The following is a 20,092-nucleotide window of genomic DNA, read 5'->3' on the forward strand; positions in this document are numbered from 1 at the left end:
ACCTGCCATGTTCTGCTAAATCAGTAATCAGCAGAGGGTAGGATACGAGGAAAGGTTTAAACTTTGAGAGAGCCATACATACTCAACAGATTAAAAGGAACAGCTGCTCACCTGCAATTGTGCTACACCTACTACTGGAAGTTTTATCTGTCGAGACCTAGGAGAGAAATGGAGGAAAATAACTGACTGGATAGCCTTGTACAATCTGTTGATTCAATCTTACTAAATACAGTGGATGGATTGGTAGAGGATAATATCAAACTCATAAATATAGCCTTCATATTAAAATGTTTAGAATTTTTAAATATACCCTTTGATGTAAGCACACTTGCATTCCCCATAGCCTACCTGCTGAGAAACAGTGACCGCAGCATGTCCCGAGGCATCTGCTTGTGTTTTGCGTCTTGTGCTGGGTATGGCAGAGGATGGCTCCGAGGGGGCTGAAGCCACGGGGGCTGTCTTGGTCTTTGGTGGGCAAGTCAGTGATGGAAGCTGGGACACAGATCTCAGTGGGGGTAGCAGTGATTTGGGATTAGAGGGGACACTCGTGGGCTGAAGGAACGTCTTCCTATAAATGGCGAGTTTAGAGACAGCAGGTGGTTTGGCTGGTTTTGGCAGGGAGCCCGAAGATAACATTTTCCACACATCTGAGGGTCTCTCTGGTTTCCTTAAAGCCTTAGATGTACCCATGGGAGTGGATGTGAGCAGAAAGTTGGGACCAAACGCCAGGGTGTCGTCCAAGGTGAAGGGGTCACCATCTCTCCCGGACGGGCCTGGTTGGGACTGTACCGTATGTGCACAGACATCGACTTCAGAACTTTTTGTTGGTTCGTGGTCAGTTTGAAAAGGGGGGCGTGAATTGCCAACAATGGTCACTGGCTCAGTGGCTGCATTTAAATGAGGGTTAGTTTGAAAGGTATTGTTTAGAGGTTGTTTGGTACCATCATAAGTCTCTTGCTCAGTGGTTGCATTGAACTTCATAGTAGGGCAAGCTTCAAAAGTGTCTTTCAGTGGCCTACTAATCTCCACAGACTCCAGCGCAGTAGTTGTGACACTGGGCTCGGTAAGGACCATAGTGGAGTTGGTCCCAGTTTCGGGCTCCAGTGTTGGTCCAACCATAAGTTCCACAGTGCCGTTCACACTCTTGTCAACATCTGGTTCCTTGTGTGATGATGAGGACAATGGCACCGTATAGGACGCAGACATCTCACTATCAGGGCAAATTATGTGTGTGACATTAGCATTTGAGAGACAGGAAGAGGTAACACTTGAATTTCGGACCACAGCAGACATGGCAACCTTGGTGGTCAGGTTCTGTACCTTATGTTCTAAGGAATGCAGACTTTCTTTGCTGCCCTCAAATGCAGATATGTCATGTGTGCCCTCCAGGGAAGCTTTGTAACAGCTATTGATTGATATAGTCTCCCCGAGAGCTGTTGGTGCAGGACTTCCCTGCAAACTGAGACTAAAATTAGAGCCCCTTGGCAAATCTGTATTTGCATCCTCTGGTTTAGTGAAACTCTCTTTCATAGAAACGCAAGTCTCCGGAGGTGTGTGTGACAAATCCATTGTAGAGCTGCCCCCCTTGGGCTCCACCACAATAGGCAAAAAGCAGGAGTCTATAGTGTCCTCAAATAAACTTTCTCCAGTGCAGTTCGGGAAAGATTCATCTTCAAGCCTGAAGGTCTTTGAGGCATGCATGGGACTCAAAATTGGGGAGTAGGACTTCTGCCTGTTGAATCCCAGATGGATGGGTTTTAAAATAGGGATGATCATGGTTCTTGGGTTAGAGGACCACCGCTTGGCTCCGGGCTCCCCACTGATACCACTGTGCTGTGATGATGTAGATGAAAGACAGCTGTCTGAGAGAGGTGAAGTTTCTCCACTTACAACACTAGGGTCTGGCAGAGTCTCCATCTGGAGTGACATACTGGAGACGTCTGTATTTGGCCCGGGGCACTCAAGGTGGATAGTTGGACAATTCAGTTGAGCTGTCTGACTGGTCATCTCTGGGCTGCTTTCAGACTGAATGGGATCTTCCTTACAAATTGGTTGCTTAACTTAGCATCAATAGGCCTGACATCAGTGGAATGGGACTAATTGACACTGCTGGTGTCTCTTAGGGTACTTCTTTGCTCCACAGAGCCAGGTGGCAGATTCCGTGCTTTATGCTTCAAAGCAGAAACATGTGTGACCCCAGAGATCAATGGCAGTGAGGTTCAGATTGTCCTCGTCAGTGGCCTGTAGGGTAGAAATAGAAATTCCCATAATCAAATCAATGTACAAACAAAATTAGATATGCCCAACAGGCAATGGCTGCAGCTATGACTAAATTAACCATAATAGGATAGACCCAATATGGAACAAATGGGAGGAACGGGGGCTAAATGTAGAGTTTATATGGATAACATTCAAGTTAATAGTTTTCAATACTCGTAGATTAAATATAGTTTTTACATCTAAATAATAATCACATTACAGATCAAGCTGTAAAACTTTACATGACACCAATGTTTGCTTTGTAGCACCTACAGATGAAACATTATGCATCTTAAAGGGGACTGGAAACACTAAGTAATCCTAATTAAAGAGATTTATTCAATCCACTAACGTTAAACATGTGCATTTAACATAGAACCATCTCCATTTTTCAGATTTTGATCTTGAACAATGTTTATTAACGATATGGGTAGCACAATCTTGTCAGGATTTACCAAATGTTTTGTTTTGGCAGGGAGACAAAGTGAATGCTGCCACAGGGAGGCACCTCACCTCCACCGGACCTGAAAGGTTTCTCACAACTTTGACAGCTCTGCCATTGAGATAACAATATGAAGGTAAGAAACTGTATACAATTCGTTATTTAGATTTGGTAATTATAATATACTGAACAAAAATAAAACATGTAAAGTGTTGGTCCTATGTCAAAAAGATAATTTTTTACATCCCTGATAGTGAGCATTTCTCATTTGCCAAGAATCCAGCCATCTGACAGGTGTGGCACATCAAGAAGCATGATCATTAGACAGGTGCACCAGATGTCTCAAGTTGAGGGAGTGTGCAATTGGCATGTTGACTGTAGTAATGTCCACCAGAGTGGTTGCCAGAGAATTTAATGTTAATTTCTCTACCATAAACCACCTCCAAATTTGTTTTAGAGAATTTGGCAGTACATCCAACCAGCCTCACCAACCGCAGACCATGTGTACTCACACCAGCACAGGGCATCCGCATCCAGCTTCTTCATCTGTGGGATGGTCTGAGAACAACCACCCAGCCAGCTGATGAAACTGTAAACAATTCCTGGAATCTGAAAATGTCCCAGTTCTTTCATGGCCTGCATACTCAGACATGTCACCCATTGATCATGTTACGGATGCTCTGGAACGACATGTACGACAGCGTGTGCCAGTTCCCGCAAATATAAAGCTACTTCCCACAGCAATTGAAGAGTGGGATAGCATACCACAGGCCAAAATCAACAGCATGCTGAAGTCTATGCAAAGGAGATGTGTCAAGCTGAATGAGGCAAATGGCGGTCACACCAGATACGGACTGGTTTTCTGATCCCCATTCCTACAGTTTTTAAGTATCTGTGACTAATGGATGCTTATCAGCAATCCTAATCATGTGAAATCCATATTTGAGCTTCTACTTTTAAAAATCCACCTTTCCAAAAACAAGTCTCTTACCCATTACCGCTTGCAATAAACCACCTTCAGCCCCCAGCTGTGCCCTGGACACCATATGTGAATTGATTGTCCCCCTCATCTATCTTCAGAGATCGTGCCATTAGGTGACCTAAACTGGGACATGCTTAACACCGCGGCTATCCTACAATCTAAGCTTGATGCCCTCAATCTCACAAATTATAAAATGAACCTACCAGGTACAACAAAAAATCTGTAAACACAGGCACCCTCATAGATATCATCCAAACCAACCAGCCCACCAAATACACCTCTGCTGTCTTCAACCAGGATCTCAGCGATCACTGCCACATTGCCTGTGTCCGTAATGGGTCTGCGGTCAAACGACCACCCCTCATCGCTGTCAAACGCTCCCTAAAACACTTCAGCGAGAAGGCCTTTCTAAATCGACCTGGCCCGGGTATCCTGGAAGGACATTGACCTCATTCCGTCAGTAGAGGATGCCTGGTTCATATTTAAAAGTGCTTTCCTCACCATCTTAAATAGGCATGCCCCATTCCAAAGAATTTTTGAACCAGGAACAGATATCGCCCTTGGTTCACTCCAGACCTGACTACCCTTGACCAGCACAAAAACATCCTGTGGCGTATTGCATTGGCATCGAATAGACCCCGCGATATGCAACTTTTCAGGGAAGTTAGGAACCAATATACACAGGCAGTTGGGAAAGCAAAGGCTATCTTTTTCAAACAGAAATGTTCATCCTGTAGCACGAACTCCAAAAAGTTCTGGGACGCTGTAAAGTCCATGGAGAATAAGAGCACCTCCTCCCAGCTGCCCACTGCACTGAGGCTAGGAAACACTGTCACCACCGATAATCGAGAATTTCAAGAAGCATTTTTCTACAGCTGGCCATGCTTTCCACCTGGCTACCCCAGACAACAGCCCTGCACCCCCCACAGCAACTTGCCCAAGCCTCCCCCTTTTCTCCTTCACCCAAATAGCTGATGTTCTGAAAGAGCTGCAAAATCTGGACCCCTACAAATTAGCCGGGCTAGACAATCCGTACCCTCTCTTTCTAAAATTATCCGCCACAACTGTTGCAATCCCTATTACTAGCCTCTTCAACCTCTTTCGTACCGTCTGAGATCCCCAAAGATTGGAAAGCTGCCGCGGTCATCCCCCCTCTTCAAAGGCGGAGACAGTCTAGACCCAAACTGTTACAGACCTATAGCCATCCTACCCTGCCTTTCTAAGGTCTTTGAAAGTTAAGTTAACAAACAGATCACCGACCATTTCGAATCCCACCGTACCTTCTCCGCTACGCAATCTGGTTTCCGAGCTGGTCATGGGTGCACCTCAGCCACGCTCAAGGTCCTAAACGATATAACCACCATCGACCTGGCCAAGGCTTTCGACTCTGTCAATCACCGCATTCTTATCGGCAGACCCAACAGCCTTGGTTTCTCAAATGACTGCTTCGTCCGGTTCGCCAACTACTTCTCAGACAGAGTTCAGTGTGTCAAATCGGAGGGCCTGTTGTCCGGACCTCTGGCAGTCTATGGGGGTGCCACAGGGTTCAATCTTCGGGCCGACTCTCTGTATACATCAATGATGCTGGTGATTCTCTTATCCACCGCTACGCAGACGACACCCTTCTGTATACTTCTGGCCCTTCTTTGGACATGGTGTTAACTAACCTCCAGATGAGCTTCAATGCCATACAACTCTCCTTCTGTGGCCTCCAACTGCTCTTAAATGCAAGTAAAACTAAATGCATGCTCTTCAACCGATCGCTGCCCGCACCTGCCCGCCCATCCAGCGTCACTACTCTGGACGGTTCTGACTTAAAATATGTGGACAACTACAAATGCCAGGGATCAGCTCGCTAGAAGAGAGGGCTGCTGCAGTCTGGTTAGACTGTAGACGCCTTCCAGACTCATATTAAGCATCTCCAATCCAAAATGTAATCTAGAATCGGCTTCCTATTTCGCAAAACAAAGCAGCCTTCACTCATGCTGCCAAACATAACCTCATAAAACGGACTATCCTACTGATCCCTGACTTCGGCAATGTAATTTACAAAATGGCCTCCAACACACTACTCAGCAAATTGGATGCAGTCTATCACAGTGCCATCCGTTTTGTCACCAAAGCCACATACACTACCCACCACTGCGACCTGTATGCTCTCGTTGGCTGGCCCTCGCTTCATATTCGTCACCAAACACACTGGGTCCAGGTCATCTATAAGTCTTTGCTAGGTGAAGCCCAGCCTCAGCTCACGAACTGCAAAAATCACTGCAGCTGGAGACTCATATCTCCCTCACTAGCTTTAAGCACCAGCTGTCAGAGCAGCTCACAGATCACTGCACATAGCCCATCTGTAAATAGCCCACCTCATCCCCATATTATAAAAATATATTTATTTTAGGGCCTAATGAATTTGTCAATTGAGTGATTTCCTTATATGAACTGTAACATCTTTGAAATTGTTGCATGTTCCATTTCTATTTTTGTTCAGTGTATTACATTTTAGAGTATTTTCTGTCTCCAATTGAGGAGTCTGAAATTATCAAAAGTTAACAAGCCGAGTAAGCAGTCTGCCAAAATGAGGCAAGGTCGCTAGCAAAGCTAACATTTGCTACTTGATTTAGCGCGTGTCGTCGTCTTTATGTTTAACTGTACAAAATTAAACGTTTATATTGACAATTCGAAGAGCATTCGTCATTAGGTAGGCTATTATTAGATAGAGCTAAAACGAACTGGCTAGGGAGTCGATAAGTAGCTAGCTCGCTAGAAGAGAGGGCTGCTGCAGGATTGATAACGTTATTTTACCAGTAAAATGTAGCTTTTAGAATGTACCTTTTAATGTGGCACAACCTGTCATGTTTTCATCAGATTACTTCAAAATGATTGTGATTCAAATGATTCAATTGTCTTGTAGCCTGAATTGATGTGTCCACTGCTGTCCGTGCGCAACTTGGCCATACATCTATACTTTGGCGAAACGTTGGTGTTCTCATCAAACCACACACTTTCAAGTCCATTTGCTCTTTTTTCATGTAGTGATGATAAATAATGGTGTAATAGCCTACAGCTTTCTTGGCATTTAGTTTTAATGACATTGTCGGCCGATAACGATATTCTCCTTGCCCCCCCAAAAAAACGACACTGATACCGATAACCGACATTTACAATTTTAGCTGCCTTTTAAGCATTCCTCGTAAGTTAAATAGTTACACACACACACACACAGAGCAGTCTAAGGCACTGCATCTCAGTGCAAGAGGTGTCACTACAGTCCCTGGTTCGAATCCAGGCTGTATCACATCCGTCCGTTTTTGGGAGTCCCATAGGGTGGCACACAATTGGCCCAGCGTCATCCGGGTTTGGCCGGGGTAGGCCGTCATTGTAAATAAGAATTTGTTCTTAACCGACTTGCCTGGTTAAATAATAGGTTACACACCAAAAAGTTTTGGCATTACGAATGTCCCCATTAACAGTAAACAATCAAAACCCATTTCTTTCACATACTTGCTGTGCTGTTTCGTTGCTCATTTGTTTAGTCGTTTCATTCTCAACCAGGATTTCTTTGGAACGCTGTTTGGGTCTTTGCATGTCAAAAATATACTATTTAACACGTCAATTAAGCTTGTTGACCAATCAGGACCTGAATATGACTGCACATCACATAATTGAACACGTTCATACATTTTTTACGTAGTTATTACACTATCACTCGTATTTCATACGTCACATTGATTCATCGATACGTATGCCATGATGCTGGTAAAGTTGTCTCGTGCACCTACAGTGGTGGTCATAATTTTTTTTTTTTTTTTTAAAGCTAGCTCGCTCATGGATGCAAACACTGTTCTTCACCAAAAACGACAATCCGTTTCAGTAACTATAGCTAGGTGTCATCTAAAATAACCCTAATTTATAAGACAGTTCTTATTTGATTAATGGTGGTCCGACCCATCTATGTGAAGCTAGCCACAATAAGGATTAGCCACAACAGTCGACTTTGCGGTTAGCCTTCAAAATAAAAATATGACTATTCTACTATTTGTAGTCATTTGCATCACTGTCAATGACACTTACTTTGAAGGCAAACTGCAAATTCCACTATTGTACCTAATCCTTTTTTGTGGCTAGCTTCACAAAACATAACCCGGTCAAGCCTCACTAGTCAGACGAAGCTAGCTGGCTGCTTATAACATTAGCTTTGGGCAACAGGGTTAAGTAGCTGGTCAGCTATTTATTTTCATGAACTTTAGTTCAATTTCAATAGGCGAACAACAAGTGGCAACCTAGCTAATGCCCACAAGGATTCCTAAATCATTGCTAAGAATAGTGAAAATGACTGCAGTTTCTACTGGTCATTGACATATTGGCACGTCGAGGGCCGGCAAACCGTGCCAATATATCCTCCAAACACTGACTTCTAGGGCATTTTCACTTTTATACAACGGGTTACCAACATAATCAAATAATGATTGACATTTTCATTCAAATGTTATTTTGATGAATTTATTCATACCATTTCATTCTTGCGCAATATATACAGTGGCAAGAAAACATATGTGAACCCTTTGGAATTAACTGGATTTATGCATAACTTGGTCATCAAATCTGATCGGAGCTTCATCTAAGTCACAATAATAGACAAACAGTGTGCTTAAACTAATACACAAATTGTATCTCTTGTCTATATTGAATACATTTAAACATTCACAGTGTAGGTTGGAAAAAGTATGTGAACCCCAAGGCTAATTACTTTTTCAAAAGCTAATTGGAGTCAGGAGTCAGCTAACCTGGAGTACAATCAATGAGACAAGATCGGAGATGTTGGTTCGAGCTGCCTTGCCCCATTAAAAACACACAAAATTTGAATTAGCTATTCACAAGAATCATTGCCTGATGTGAACCATGCCTCGAACAAACAAGATCTCAAAAGACCTGTTGACTTCCATAAAGCTGGAAAGGGTTACAAAAGTATCTCTAAAAGCCTTGGTGTTCATCAGTCCACGGTAAGAGAAATTGACTATAAATGTAGAAAGTTCAGCACTTTGCTACTCTCCCTAGGAGTGGGTGTCCTGCAAAGATGACTGAGGATTCTGCGATGTGCTCTTGTAATGAGGTTAAAAATCCTAGTGTCAGCTGAAGACTTACAGAAATCTCTGTAACATGCTAACATTGACGAGTTTGTTACGTAAAACACTAAACAAATATGGTGATCATGGGAGGACACCATGGAAGAAGCCACTGCTGTCTAAAAAAACATGGCTGCACGTCTGAAGTTTGCACCTGGATGTTCCAGGTGCAATATTCTGTGGACATATGAAACTACAGTTGAGTTGTTTGGAAGGAACACAACACTATGTGTGGAAAAAAGTGGCACACCACACCAACATCAAAACCTCATCCCAACTGTAAAGTATGGTGGAGGGAGCATCATGGTTTGGGACTGCCTCAGGGTCTGGACAGCTTGCTATCGTTGACGGGAAAATGAATTCCCAAGTTTATCAAGACATTTTGCAGGAGAATGTTAGGCTAACTGTCCTCCAATTGACGCTCAACAGAAGGTGGGTGATGCAACAGTACAACGGCCCAAAACACATAAGTAAATCAACAGAAGAAAATATGCCTTCTGGCCCAGTCAGTCCTGACTGCAACCTGATTGAGATGCTGTGGCATGACCTCGAGAGCAGTTCACACCAGACATCCAAAGAATATTGCTGAACTGAAACAGTTTTGTAAAGCGGTATGGTCCAAAATTCCTCCTGACCGTTGTGCATGTCCGATCGCAACTATAGAAAACATTTGGTTGAGGTTATTGCTGCCAAAGGAGGGTCAACCAGTTATTAAATCCAAGGGTTCACATACTTTCGCCACCCTGCACAGTGTGTTTAATAAAAACACAAAAACATATTGTTTCTGTTTTATTAGTTTAAGCAGACTGTCTATTGTTGTGACCTAGATGAAGATCAGATCAAAGTGTATGACCAATTTATGTAGAAATCCAGTTATATCCAAAGGGTTCACATACTTTTTCTTGCCACTGTAGTCCCTAAACAAAACTAGGTTTGCTACCCTAGCCGGCTGGCAACGTTCTTATTACTTGCTAGCCAGCCAACTACGGCTAACTTAGTCAAGTCAAACAGTGCAGACAGAACAACAGTAGCTGCATTTGTTTAAGCTGTTTTCTAGTGACATTTATTAGGATACACCCTGTTAGGGTTGAACTGGCTATTTGTATGCATAACCTTTATAATATACCGGGGAAGATATGCTACAATATTAAGTATATAAACTACGGATAAATCAACTGCTGAAGACAGGAAGAACGACACCCGGCGACAGGAAGTGCGTCACTAGGCTGGGACCAGCCTGCACGCCGACGATAGGAGGAGCAAGTTTAAACCACGCTCCTCCTCCCTCTGACAGGCCAGCATTGGGCAGGAACTATCACTGTCAGAGTATATAAGCGAGAACAATAGGTGTCGTTCTCTTCTCTGTTTGCCCTGCAAGGTATAACAGCGAGACCGTATATATACGAACCACCCATTTACCACACACGTGTTTGCATTAATTAAAGTACAAATAAATCAGAAGTTACTATGTGCTGACTATTTTGTTCTGATACCAGAAACGAATAGAAGCAACTTTAACAACCCGTAACAATGAGCTAATGAAGCACGATTTCGCCTGGCATAGAACATGTGCTCTCGTTTGGACACTGTTCAGAGGAGCTAGCCAACAGCACAGCTAACACTAACTTGAAACTGAAGCTGGAAAGACTGCAAACTAGCTGCAGTTCTTTTCGTTCTAATTTTTTTTACATGTCTATATCCACAAAAATGATGCCAACTGATTCATGATTTCGACTGGCTGAGAATCGCTGCCTGTCTCCCTCTCGTCCCGACCCCTACACGTTCATTACTATGGGACAGTCGAAGATTGAATATAGAAACAAATTCAATGTTGCAAATGTCAGAGACAGATGGAGATTTGTATAAATCTTACTACTGTTAAATGAAATGTTAGTCTAAAAGATGTGAGAATGTCTAGATGCTTTTTAGTGGAGATTAAGTTTATAATTTACCTGGCTGGGCCGATGAGACAGTGGATTGCGCAGTCAGATGTAACCAAGTAAATAGGCATTTTAACAGATTTAGCCGGTGGTAACTTTTGGAATAGACACCGGCTGGAATGCGCTTTTAACCAAATCTGCATTCAGGATTAGACCAACCCGTTGTATAATAACTATTATAAACTGGGTAGTTCGAGCCCTGAATGCTGATCAGGCCGTATACCACGGGTAAGACAAAGCATTTATTTTTACTGCTCTAATCAGTTTGGTAGCCAGTTTATACTAACAATAAGGCATCTGGGGGCTTTGTGGTATATGGCCAATATACCAGGGCTAAGGGCTGTATCCAGGCACTCCGCGTTGTGTCGCGATAAGAACAGCCTTTAGCGGTGGTATATTGGCCATATGCCACACCCCTCGTGCCTTATAGCTTAAGTAAAATGGTTTGCTAACGTTAGCAGCAGTATAGCTAATACCAAAATGAAACGTTTTAACCAATTTACCATCATCTTAGCTAGTGCAAGTTTTGCCAACGAAAGTACCCAGTGTTTTTTGATTAAGTAGCTGGGGGGGAAAAACAAACGAACTCACCCGTAGCAGACTTGCAATGTAGCCAAACCGTTGAGAATCAAAAATACCACCTCTGTTCTCATTGGACAGCACACATTCCAACCTATCGGGAAAATGGAACTGACGATTGCTTTTGTAACAGCTGGCCAGAATGTAGACTTCCTGTTTTCGATTCCGCCTTCAAAATAAAAGCTCGCGGTAAAAACAAAATGCTATATGATCTCATTGATAGAAAATCATCAATATATTTTAGCTGTTTCTATATTTATGCTAGTCTTGCTAACACCAGCCTCACTACGCCCTTAACTTCAGAGTCAGGAACGGCTGCTTTGTGTTAAACGAAGCCAGAGAGGTTCAACTCGGCGGAAAATCTGTCTCCCTCCAGCAGGTGACGTTTTTTCATTGTTTCGCCCACCAATGTAACGAGTTTTTTTTTGTGTGGAGATCAATGAGCGTGTCGAATTTGGTTAACAAAAAAATGTATGGCTTATTTGCTACGCGATGTTTACTTTATCAAATATAAGTAATGCTTAAGTAATATAAGTACAGTTGCTTCGATTGTACTGATATAAGTAGGACACTTGACAACTTAATAAAAAAATTGAAAAAACACTTAAAATCGGAGTTGTCTGGAGATGGCTATGCACATTCATGTCATGAGGCTCGTGGCATAGCATCTCTCTCTGTTTAATACCGGCGGTTGACGTCAACAACCCTCATCGAATACTTAAAAGTATTACAATAATGAAATGTATCTACTAATCCAAAGAAAGGATAGGCTGAAGCTAAACAGCCCACCCTGCCGATTTGTGAACAACGACATCGTTAGGGTGGAGAGACGTGTACTTGTCAGTATATCCATATTATTTGAGGAAGCTAATGTTAGCCAGGACACTAACCCTAGCCCCAAATGTAGCAGTAGTGACACAGAGACAGCAGCAGAGGAAATGGCTGATACTGACAGCTTTGAGGCTCAAAGTAGGTCGGTTTGATGGACAAGCATCATGGGAAGTGTTCAAAGCCAAGTTTGAGGTAGTGGCTGCAACTAACAGGTGGTCCACTACAGAGAGAGCAGTACAGTTGGCTATTTCACTGGAAGGGGAAGCACAGCGAGTACTATTGGAACTATCTGAACAGGAGATCCAGGATCCCCAGGCTATAGCAACTGCAATAGCACTGCAGTTTGGTCAGCCGGTGCCAGCCGTGGTTAAGGCATCAAAAGTTTGCTGAGTGAGTCCCGAAGCCCAGGTAGACATCAGTTGTTTATGCCGCTGAGGTTAGATATTTGGCATGGAAAGGATACCCCCAGTTCTCAGACAGCGTTGTCATGACCATGGTTACAGAGGCTTTTATCAAGGGGCTAACACCAGACAGACTCTGCAAACAGGTCCGCCTTAGTGTATCAGAGACGCTAACGAAGGCCCAGACTGTCGAGAAAAGGGCAGGCCACCTCAAATGGGAGACCCCATCCCCAAACGCACCAGGTGCGAATTCCAAGCCCCCCACCTCAATCAGCGGCAGACAAAACCTCAACAAGACACCTGCCCCGGCCCGATTGTGGACCACCGGATTTATCACTATAAATCTACTGGCGCTGTGGCCATAAAGGCCACCAGATGAGATACGGCATCCTTGTGGAATCTAGAGCCACTCCAGAACCACAATGTTTGGGAAATAGCATGGACCCAGTGCAGTAGGGGCACAGCTGGGCTCCACATCAAAAACCCCACTCACAGAGAGACTACCACTGGTGAATAGTGTCCGTCCTGCCCCTTATCACCTACCTCCTTAACACCCTGACAGCTGTCAGATACCTGTGCAAATAGGAGGCCAGAGCACGGAGCCCCTCGTTGATTCAGGCTCCACTGTTACATTGATCAAAATAACCCTAACCCTAACCCTGCACAACCCCCCAGTGTACAGTACCCGGTGGATGTGTTTACACCAACCTACCTCTATTCCCCACAGCCATCCAAACTGTGACCCCCAGGGGTCCTACATGGACTCCAAAGCCAACTGACCAAGTGCCATGCCTTGCAGTGCTCGCCCTTCAGGTGATATCTCCCCTGGTCACTCTCAGATAGCAGAGCCTGTCACTGTTGAGGTGATTCAGTCCATTTTCGGAGAAGAACTGCAAAGGCATGGAATTGGAACAACAACGTCTCCTTTAGTATCTGCTATTTGATTTCCCACCACAGCTTTGCAACCACCCCTGGAGATGTTGGTTTTACACATCTGGTGCAGCACCAAATCAATACAGGCGATGCCAGCTCCATCAGTCAGTAACCCTGTCGCCTCCCCAATGTATGGCAGGTCATTGCAGATTAGAATGTGGAAGACATGCTCGCAGCTGATATTATCAAAACCCTCATACGGCCCCCGGGCCTCCTCAGTGTGTTGGTCCAAAAGAAGGATGGGACATGGAGGCACTGTGTGGACTACCGCCAGGTGAATGATATAACTGTCAAGGACTCCTACCCGCTGCCCCAGGTGGATGAGTCCCTTGACTTGGTGGTGGGGTCCATATGGTTCTCTTCTTTGACCTTCGAAGCGGCTACTGGCAAATGGCCATGCACCCTGAAAAGTGGCAAGACTACAGCTGCTCTATCCAGCAGCCCACTTGCCCATAGGGCTCTTTAAAAGAGAGGAACCACTTCAAAGCTACGTGGTTTGTCTTTCGAAACAGATGGTTTGTCATCTGTATCAAAATGAAATCAGCCAAAACAAGCTCAATAACTTAATGCATGCACAAACTCCTATTGAATAGGAATTCACCTGTATTGTGAATAGCCCTAGGCTACATTTTGATGTTCCCAGGTTATCAATAGAGATTTACCATTCAAATAAATGATTACCATGATGTTATTATGTAGTTAAATTGGTAAAAACAAAGTCAAATTGATCGTATGATTGTATAATTGATTCGTTAATGCATAAATGGCTGTCTGAAAAATATTGATGTAAAAAATGTAAAATATGGCCTCCTGAATTGCACAGCGGTCTAAGGCACTGCAGTGCTTGAGGCGTCACTACAGATCCGGGTTCGATCCCGGGCTGTGTCGCAGCAGGCCGCAACCGGGAGACCCATGAGGCGATGCACAACTGGCTTAGCATCGTCCGGGTTAGGGAAGGGTTTGCCCGGCCGGGATGTCCTTGTCCCATCGCATTCTAGCGACTCCTGTGGCAGGCTGGGTGCATGCACAACTGACACGGTTGCCAGTTGTGCGGTGTTTCCTCCGATACATTGGTGCGGCTGGCTAAGTGAGCAGTGTGTTAAGAAGCAGTGCGGCTTGGCAGGGTCGTGTTTCAGAGGATGCATGACTCTCGACCTTCGCCTCTTCCAAGTCCGTATGGGAGTTGCAGCGATGTGACAAGACTGTAACTACCAATTGGATATCTCGAAATGGGGGCGAAAAAGGACAAAAATGTAATAAATAAAAATGATTATAATGATATTGAACTCAAAAGATGCCCAATGATTGAACAGCGCAGTAGCTGAGTTTATCCCACACAAAAATACTGTCATGTCTGCTCCCGCTCTTCCCCTTCCCTGGCGCTTCAGGGCAAACAGGCTGCCCTGCATCATGCACTCCTATCATCCATTACGCACACCTGCCTTCCCGCGTCACATGCATCAACGATATTGGACTCACTCATCACCTGTTATTACCTCCCCTATATTTGTCAGTTCCCCAGCTCTGTTCCCCGCTTCTGCATTGATTGTCTTTTGTTTGTGTTACCTGTTTTCTGACGCTGTTCCTGTCTCGTTCCATGTCCATTCTTCATTAAATGTTTGACTCCCTGTACCTGCTTCGTCTCTCCAGCGTCATCCCATGTGACAGAATGCAGAAGCCATCACATGAAGCATCGGAGAGTACTGGCGTTACGGTTGGTATGGTGGCATCGGCTCTGGGTCGCCACCGATGGAACTGGGGGTGCCTAGCCAGCTCGTCGGGCATCCACACCCTAGCTGACTTGAGAGGTTTCCTTGCCCCAGTTGGCTCGGATGGCTCCCATCCCACGTCGGGCCTCAGCCGGATCGTCAGTTCTTGTTCGCCCAGCCGGTCCTGGAGTTTTTTTGTTTGTTTTTTGTTTTGTTGGTGACGTCGGGGTGGATTCCACCGCCGATGGAACCGGGGGTGCCTAAGCCAGCCCGTCGGGCTTTCATGCCCTGGCTGGCTCGAGAAGTTTCCTTGCCTCGGTTGGCTTGGTCACTTCCCATCCCACGTCACACTCCACTGGATCTTCGGGCTCCCTTTCTGCAGCAGGATTGACAGGCGTCTTGCCTCAGCCGGATTGTCGGGCTTCCATGCCTCAGCCGGCTCGCCAGGCTCTCACGCTCCTGCCGGTTTGTTGGGCTTCCACGCCCCAACCGGCTTGCCCATCGCCCATGTCTCGGCCGGTTCGCCCAGGTGGGCGCCCCTAGAGGGGGGGGGTACTGTCACATCTGCTCCCGCTCTTCCCCCCCTGGTGCTTGAGGGTGCCAGGCTGCCCTGCATCATGTACTCCTATCAACCATTACGCACACCTGCCTTCCCTCGTCACGCTCATCAGTGATATTGGACTCACCTGGGCTCACTCATCACCTGTTATTACCTCCCTTCTATATTTGTCAGTTCTGCAGCTCTGTTCCCTGCTTCTGCATGGATTGTCTTTTGTTTGTGTTACCTGTTTGCTGACGCTGTTCCTGTCTCATTCCATTTCCGTTCTTTATTAAATGTTTGACTCCCCGAACCTGCTTCGTCTCTCCAGCATTCTCCCATGTGACAGTCACTTAAATATTCCTGGCTAGGAACTAATGTTAACAAACCAGTGCACAATACTATAGACGAAACACAGATCCTCATCCGCAAAATATCTTTATCAGAGTGTGTGAGTGCAGTGGCGATTTTAGCATGTAAATCTTGGTAGGGCAAACGTTTTTGGGGGGATGCATGCCAGCAAAGCCACTACACAACACGAAACAATACATTAATTGCACTATAACGGTGACAAACGGTGCCCACAAACTGTTAGGGCCTAAATAAAGCTGTCCCAACAGCAGAGCTTTCTTTTCAGCACCATGGAGTGAATCCTTACCACCGCTACACCTGGCCAGCCTTGTCTGGCAGTGAGACAGTTCATTCAGCCTAATTTACTGCCTTTTTAAAAACATAGCTGATATGGATGACTTGCTTAAAACATATGCTGTTTTTACTGACAATTGAGATGTACATAAGGGGCATAAGGGGACGACAAGCGGATAAGAGGCAATACGTAATTTCAATTAAGACATTAATAAGCGAGCTAGGATGGACGTAGTCAATATAACTATTTGTTCAGTTTGAAATGTACAGCAATAGAATTCAGAACATGGGCCATTCTTACAGTGTTCTCCCTGTACACCAAGTCAGAACCGTAGGATGAATAAACGGGGCACAGACAATGAAAGCTCTTACAATATTTAATGATTACATTTCTCTAAAACAGGATATAGGCTACATGTGGACCACCAAGTCAGAGCAGAAGGCTAAGCTATGAAGGGGAAAGGGACCAAATTATTAGGGTGAGGCACATGGGCTGTTAACAGCTTACTACACAATATACACTTAGTATTACTTTCTTTGCTACAGTATACATATCTCCCTGGCATATTACATAATTTATGCAACAGCATACATTTTTGGACTCACCTTGTTATGCTGTTCTTACTTGAACAGGAAGGTGGCATGGAGGTCCTTCTTGTGGGCAAATGTTGTCGTCAAACTTTGTCATCAAAGTCTGTAATTCTCTGGATTTATGGTGGTTTCAAGATAACTGGGAACTCGGAAAAAAACAAAATTGAATCATGACGTCAGTGATCTTCAAGTCGGAGCTCTAGAAAGAGGCCCGAGTTCCCAAATTGGAATTCCGAGTTGGATGACTGTTCAAAACGTATTTTCCCAGTCAGAGCTAGTTTTTTTCCAAGTTCCCAGTTGTCTTGAACTCACTGAAGTCTGAGATTTCCGAGTTCTGAGTTTCCAGTTGTATTGAATGTGTCAGAAGTCATGCTCCATTGACAGCATGGCCAATGTATTCAACCTTTTCTGGCCCATGTCATGTGAATGTTTATCCTTTTAAGCTTGGAAAATATATGTGGTCCAACCCAGACTTGGACCACATACCTATTCCACTGAATATCAGGCTAGTGATTAATTTTCAATACTTGCAGTTAGCCACTGATTCCTTCCAAACCACTCATTGTTGAATTTGTGATTTCCAACTTGTAATGTTTATGTCCAATGGCCGATGAGCACCGAAAAGTTAGCTATAATTTCTCTTCATATTTATTTTTAATTTAACCAGGCTTTTGAGAGTCATTGAAAAGGATTTGCCAGTAGATTGTCGACTTGATTCATGATTCATTATGATGACTGCTTGTCTAGCTTGCTAGCTAAGATTTTGAAAATATGATGTTGACATGATCAGTCCAATCAAAGCTACGGTAGATATAATGTGATTTCACAGAATTTTATCTGTGGCCAATGACCTTCAGCCTTCTTGGATGGGCACTTCTATCTAATATAAATCTATGGCAGAACCTACAGTAAGCTGTATGAATTATCAAGCTCTGCTCGTAGATCTTGCGGTGACGTAATGTCCCCATGAGTGACAGAACACTGATCCAATCACGACGCAACTAGAGAACATTATCAACCCCTACGCTCCGTTTTTTCCGCTGGCTGACCCACCACAACAGAAAGCACTGAGCTAGGCTGAAACACCTGCATTTTGGAGCTGCCTTACTCAAGAAAGCAAAAGTTAGACCATGTTTTATGTGGCTTTATTAACTCACTTTTTTTTTTTTTTACATTGTTTGCAAACTGATGTGTGATGCATTAATGCCGAAATAATGTGCAAAACAGGCAAAATGTTTTGCTATTTTATTTTAAAAAATTGCTAACCAGGTGGGGCTCAATGGAGCATCTGAATAACAAGTTACCACTGTGTGAGTGTGTGTGTATCAGTGTGTTTGTGTGCATGTGACTGGAGCGTGTAAATAGGTTTTTGTCTGGCTCAGTCCTTACCCACCGCTCTAATTTGAAGTGAATACAAAACAACCTGTGATTTATACATCACAAACATTGTCGATCAGCCACTCTCCTGTCCATCACACTAATCACACGTACAGAACCTCAGAACCCTGGGAACAGAGTGTGACTTGTGATCAAAATAAACTCTCCTATCTAAATCTGCATTCAGAATGTCTGTATTATTTCACGGTTGCCCTAGCCATGTATGATGGGCCTCATTTTCCCAGGGATGGGCCTCTTCTTCAGGGCAGTAGGTAAAATAAGGACAACTATCCCTGTCACAAGAGCCCAAGTCCTGAGATTGACCTCAAGAAGCCTACAGAGTGTAGGAACGCAGCAGCTTGCCAAAACCTCATGTTTACAAGACCTTTCCAAAGGCCTGCCTCAGACTGACTATCTCCAAGAACATCAAGAGAGATGTGTTTGGAAGGCCTACAAAGAGATGAGTAGCTGTGGGGGAGATGGAGATCAGACGTGCTGAAAGACCACAACAGGACAATGTGTTACTGAACGAGACTGCACTCAAAGCCAGGCTGTGGAGCACCCAGAGTTCACATAGCTGGAGATCCAGGCTGTAGGGATGATACTGGTTAGGAGGAAAATGTATTCTCTCCTCCCCTCCGTCATTCTACAGTCAGGAAATCAGAACTTGAGGGGGAATGATTTATAGGCTCGCTTCGCACCACAAATGTGGACCTTGGTTCAAAGTAACAGACAGCTAGGGATGTTCTTCGGAATCAGCATGTGATGTGACTGCTTGAGCTTGAAGAGAAGGTAATCTACTTACAGGTAAATACCAAAATAAAGGAAACACTTGAGTAAATGAGGGATACAAAGTACATTAAAAGCAGGTGCTTCCACACATGTGGTTCCTGAGTTAATTAAGCAATTAACATCCCATCATGCTTAGGGTAATGTATAGAAATGCTCAGTTGCCCAATCTTTGGGCTACCATGGCTAGAAGAAGAGATCTCAGTGACTGAAAGGGGGTTCTCAAAGGAGTATGGGGGTTTAAAGAGTGTGTGTGTTTCAGTGGAAGCTGCTGAGGGGAAGACGGCTCATAATAATGGCTGGAATGGAGCAACTGGAATGGCATAAAACACGTGGAAATCATGCGTTTGATGTTTTTGATACCATTCCACTTATTCTGCTCCAGCCATTACCATGAGCCCGTCCTCCCCAATTAAGGTGCCACCAACCTCCTGTGGTGTGTGTGTATGTGTGTGTGTCTCAGTCACCAGATCTCAACCTAATTAAACACTTATTGGAAATGCTGGAGTGGCACCTGAGACAGCGTTTTCCATCAACAAAACAACCAATTAATGACATTTCTCGGGGAAGAATGGTGTCGCATCCCTCCAACAGAGTTCCAGAGACTCGTAGAATCTATGCCAAGCTCTCACAGTCTCATGTAAGAATTAGATGTTAATCCATCTTTCTCAAACATCACATTTTGAAATTGTTGCAAATGTCACATTTTGAAGTGTTTAAGGTTAGGCATTAACGCCGAATGGTTATGGTGAGTGAGGGTTAAGGTTTGGGATAGGTGTAAAACAAAAATCTAAAAAACAAATTTTATCACTGGATTCGAACTTGCAATCCTAACCCTAACCTTAAACTTTACCTTAACCATTTGGAGTTAATGCCTAACCTTAAAAATTCTGAGTTAATGACTAAACTTAACCTTAAGCACACTTTCTATCGCTGGATTTGAACTTGCA

At 44.2% G+C, this 20,092-nt stretch overlaps 2 protein-coding genes across 6 annotated transcripts in view; both read right to left on the reverse strand.

Moving 5' to 3' along the window:
* LOC106589259 (dnaJ homolog subfamily C member 7) overlaps positions 1–11,590 on the reverse strand; it is a 113,892-nt gene extending 102,302 nt beyond the window's left edge. For 4 of the 5 annotated variants that reach the window (XR_014383008.1, XR_014383009.1, XM_045710142.2 and 1 more), the window contains exons 1-3: positions 11,341–11,590; positions 349–2,241; positions 112–157 (exon numbers count right to left, since the gene is read on the reverse strand). Coding sequence is in view for 3 of the 5 variants with exons in the window: in XM_045710142.2 (XP_045566098.2) it covers positions 112–157; positions 349–2,007 (1,705 nt within the window). In the remaining 2 variants the exon portion in view is untranslated. Of the gene's footprint in view, positions 1–111; positions 158–348; positions 2,242–10,761; positions 11,042–11,340 lie in introns of those variants that run through there. The other variant, XM_045710140.2, reaches the window with a different exon arrangement.
* Positions 11,591–18,839: 7,249 nt separating this feature from the next.
* The window catches only part of LOC106589174 (transmembrane protein 150A-like), a 42,788-nt gene continuing 41,535 nt past the window's right edge, over positions 18,840–20,092 (reverse strand). The window contains exon 7 of the mRNA XM_014178913.1: positions 18,840–18,848. Within this exon, the coding sequence (XP_014034388.1) occupies positions 18,840–18,848 (9 nt within the window). The remainder of the gene's footprint in view (positions 18,849–20,092) is intronic.

Source organism: Salmo salar, chromosome 28, assembly GCF_965601325.2.
Source record: "Salmo salar chromosome 28, fSalSal1, whole genome shotgun sequence".
In the NCBI taxonomy this organism is placed as follows: Eukaryota; Metazoa; Chordata; class Actinopteri; order Salmoniformes; family Salmonidae; genus Salmo; species Salmo salar.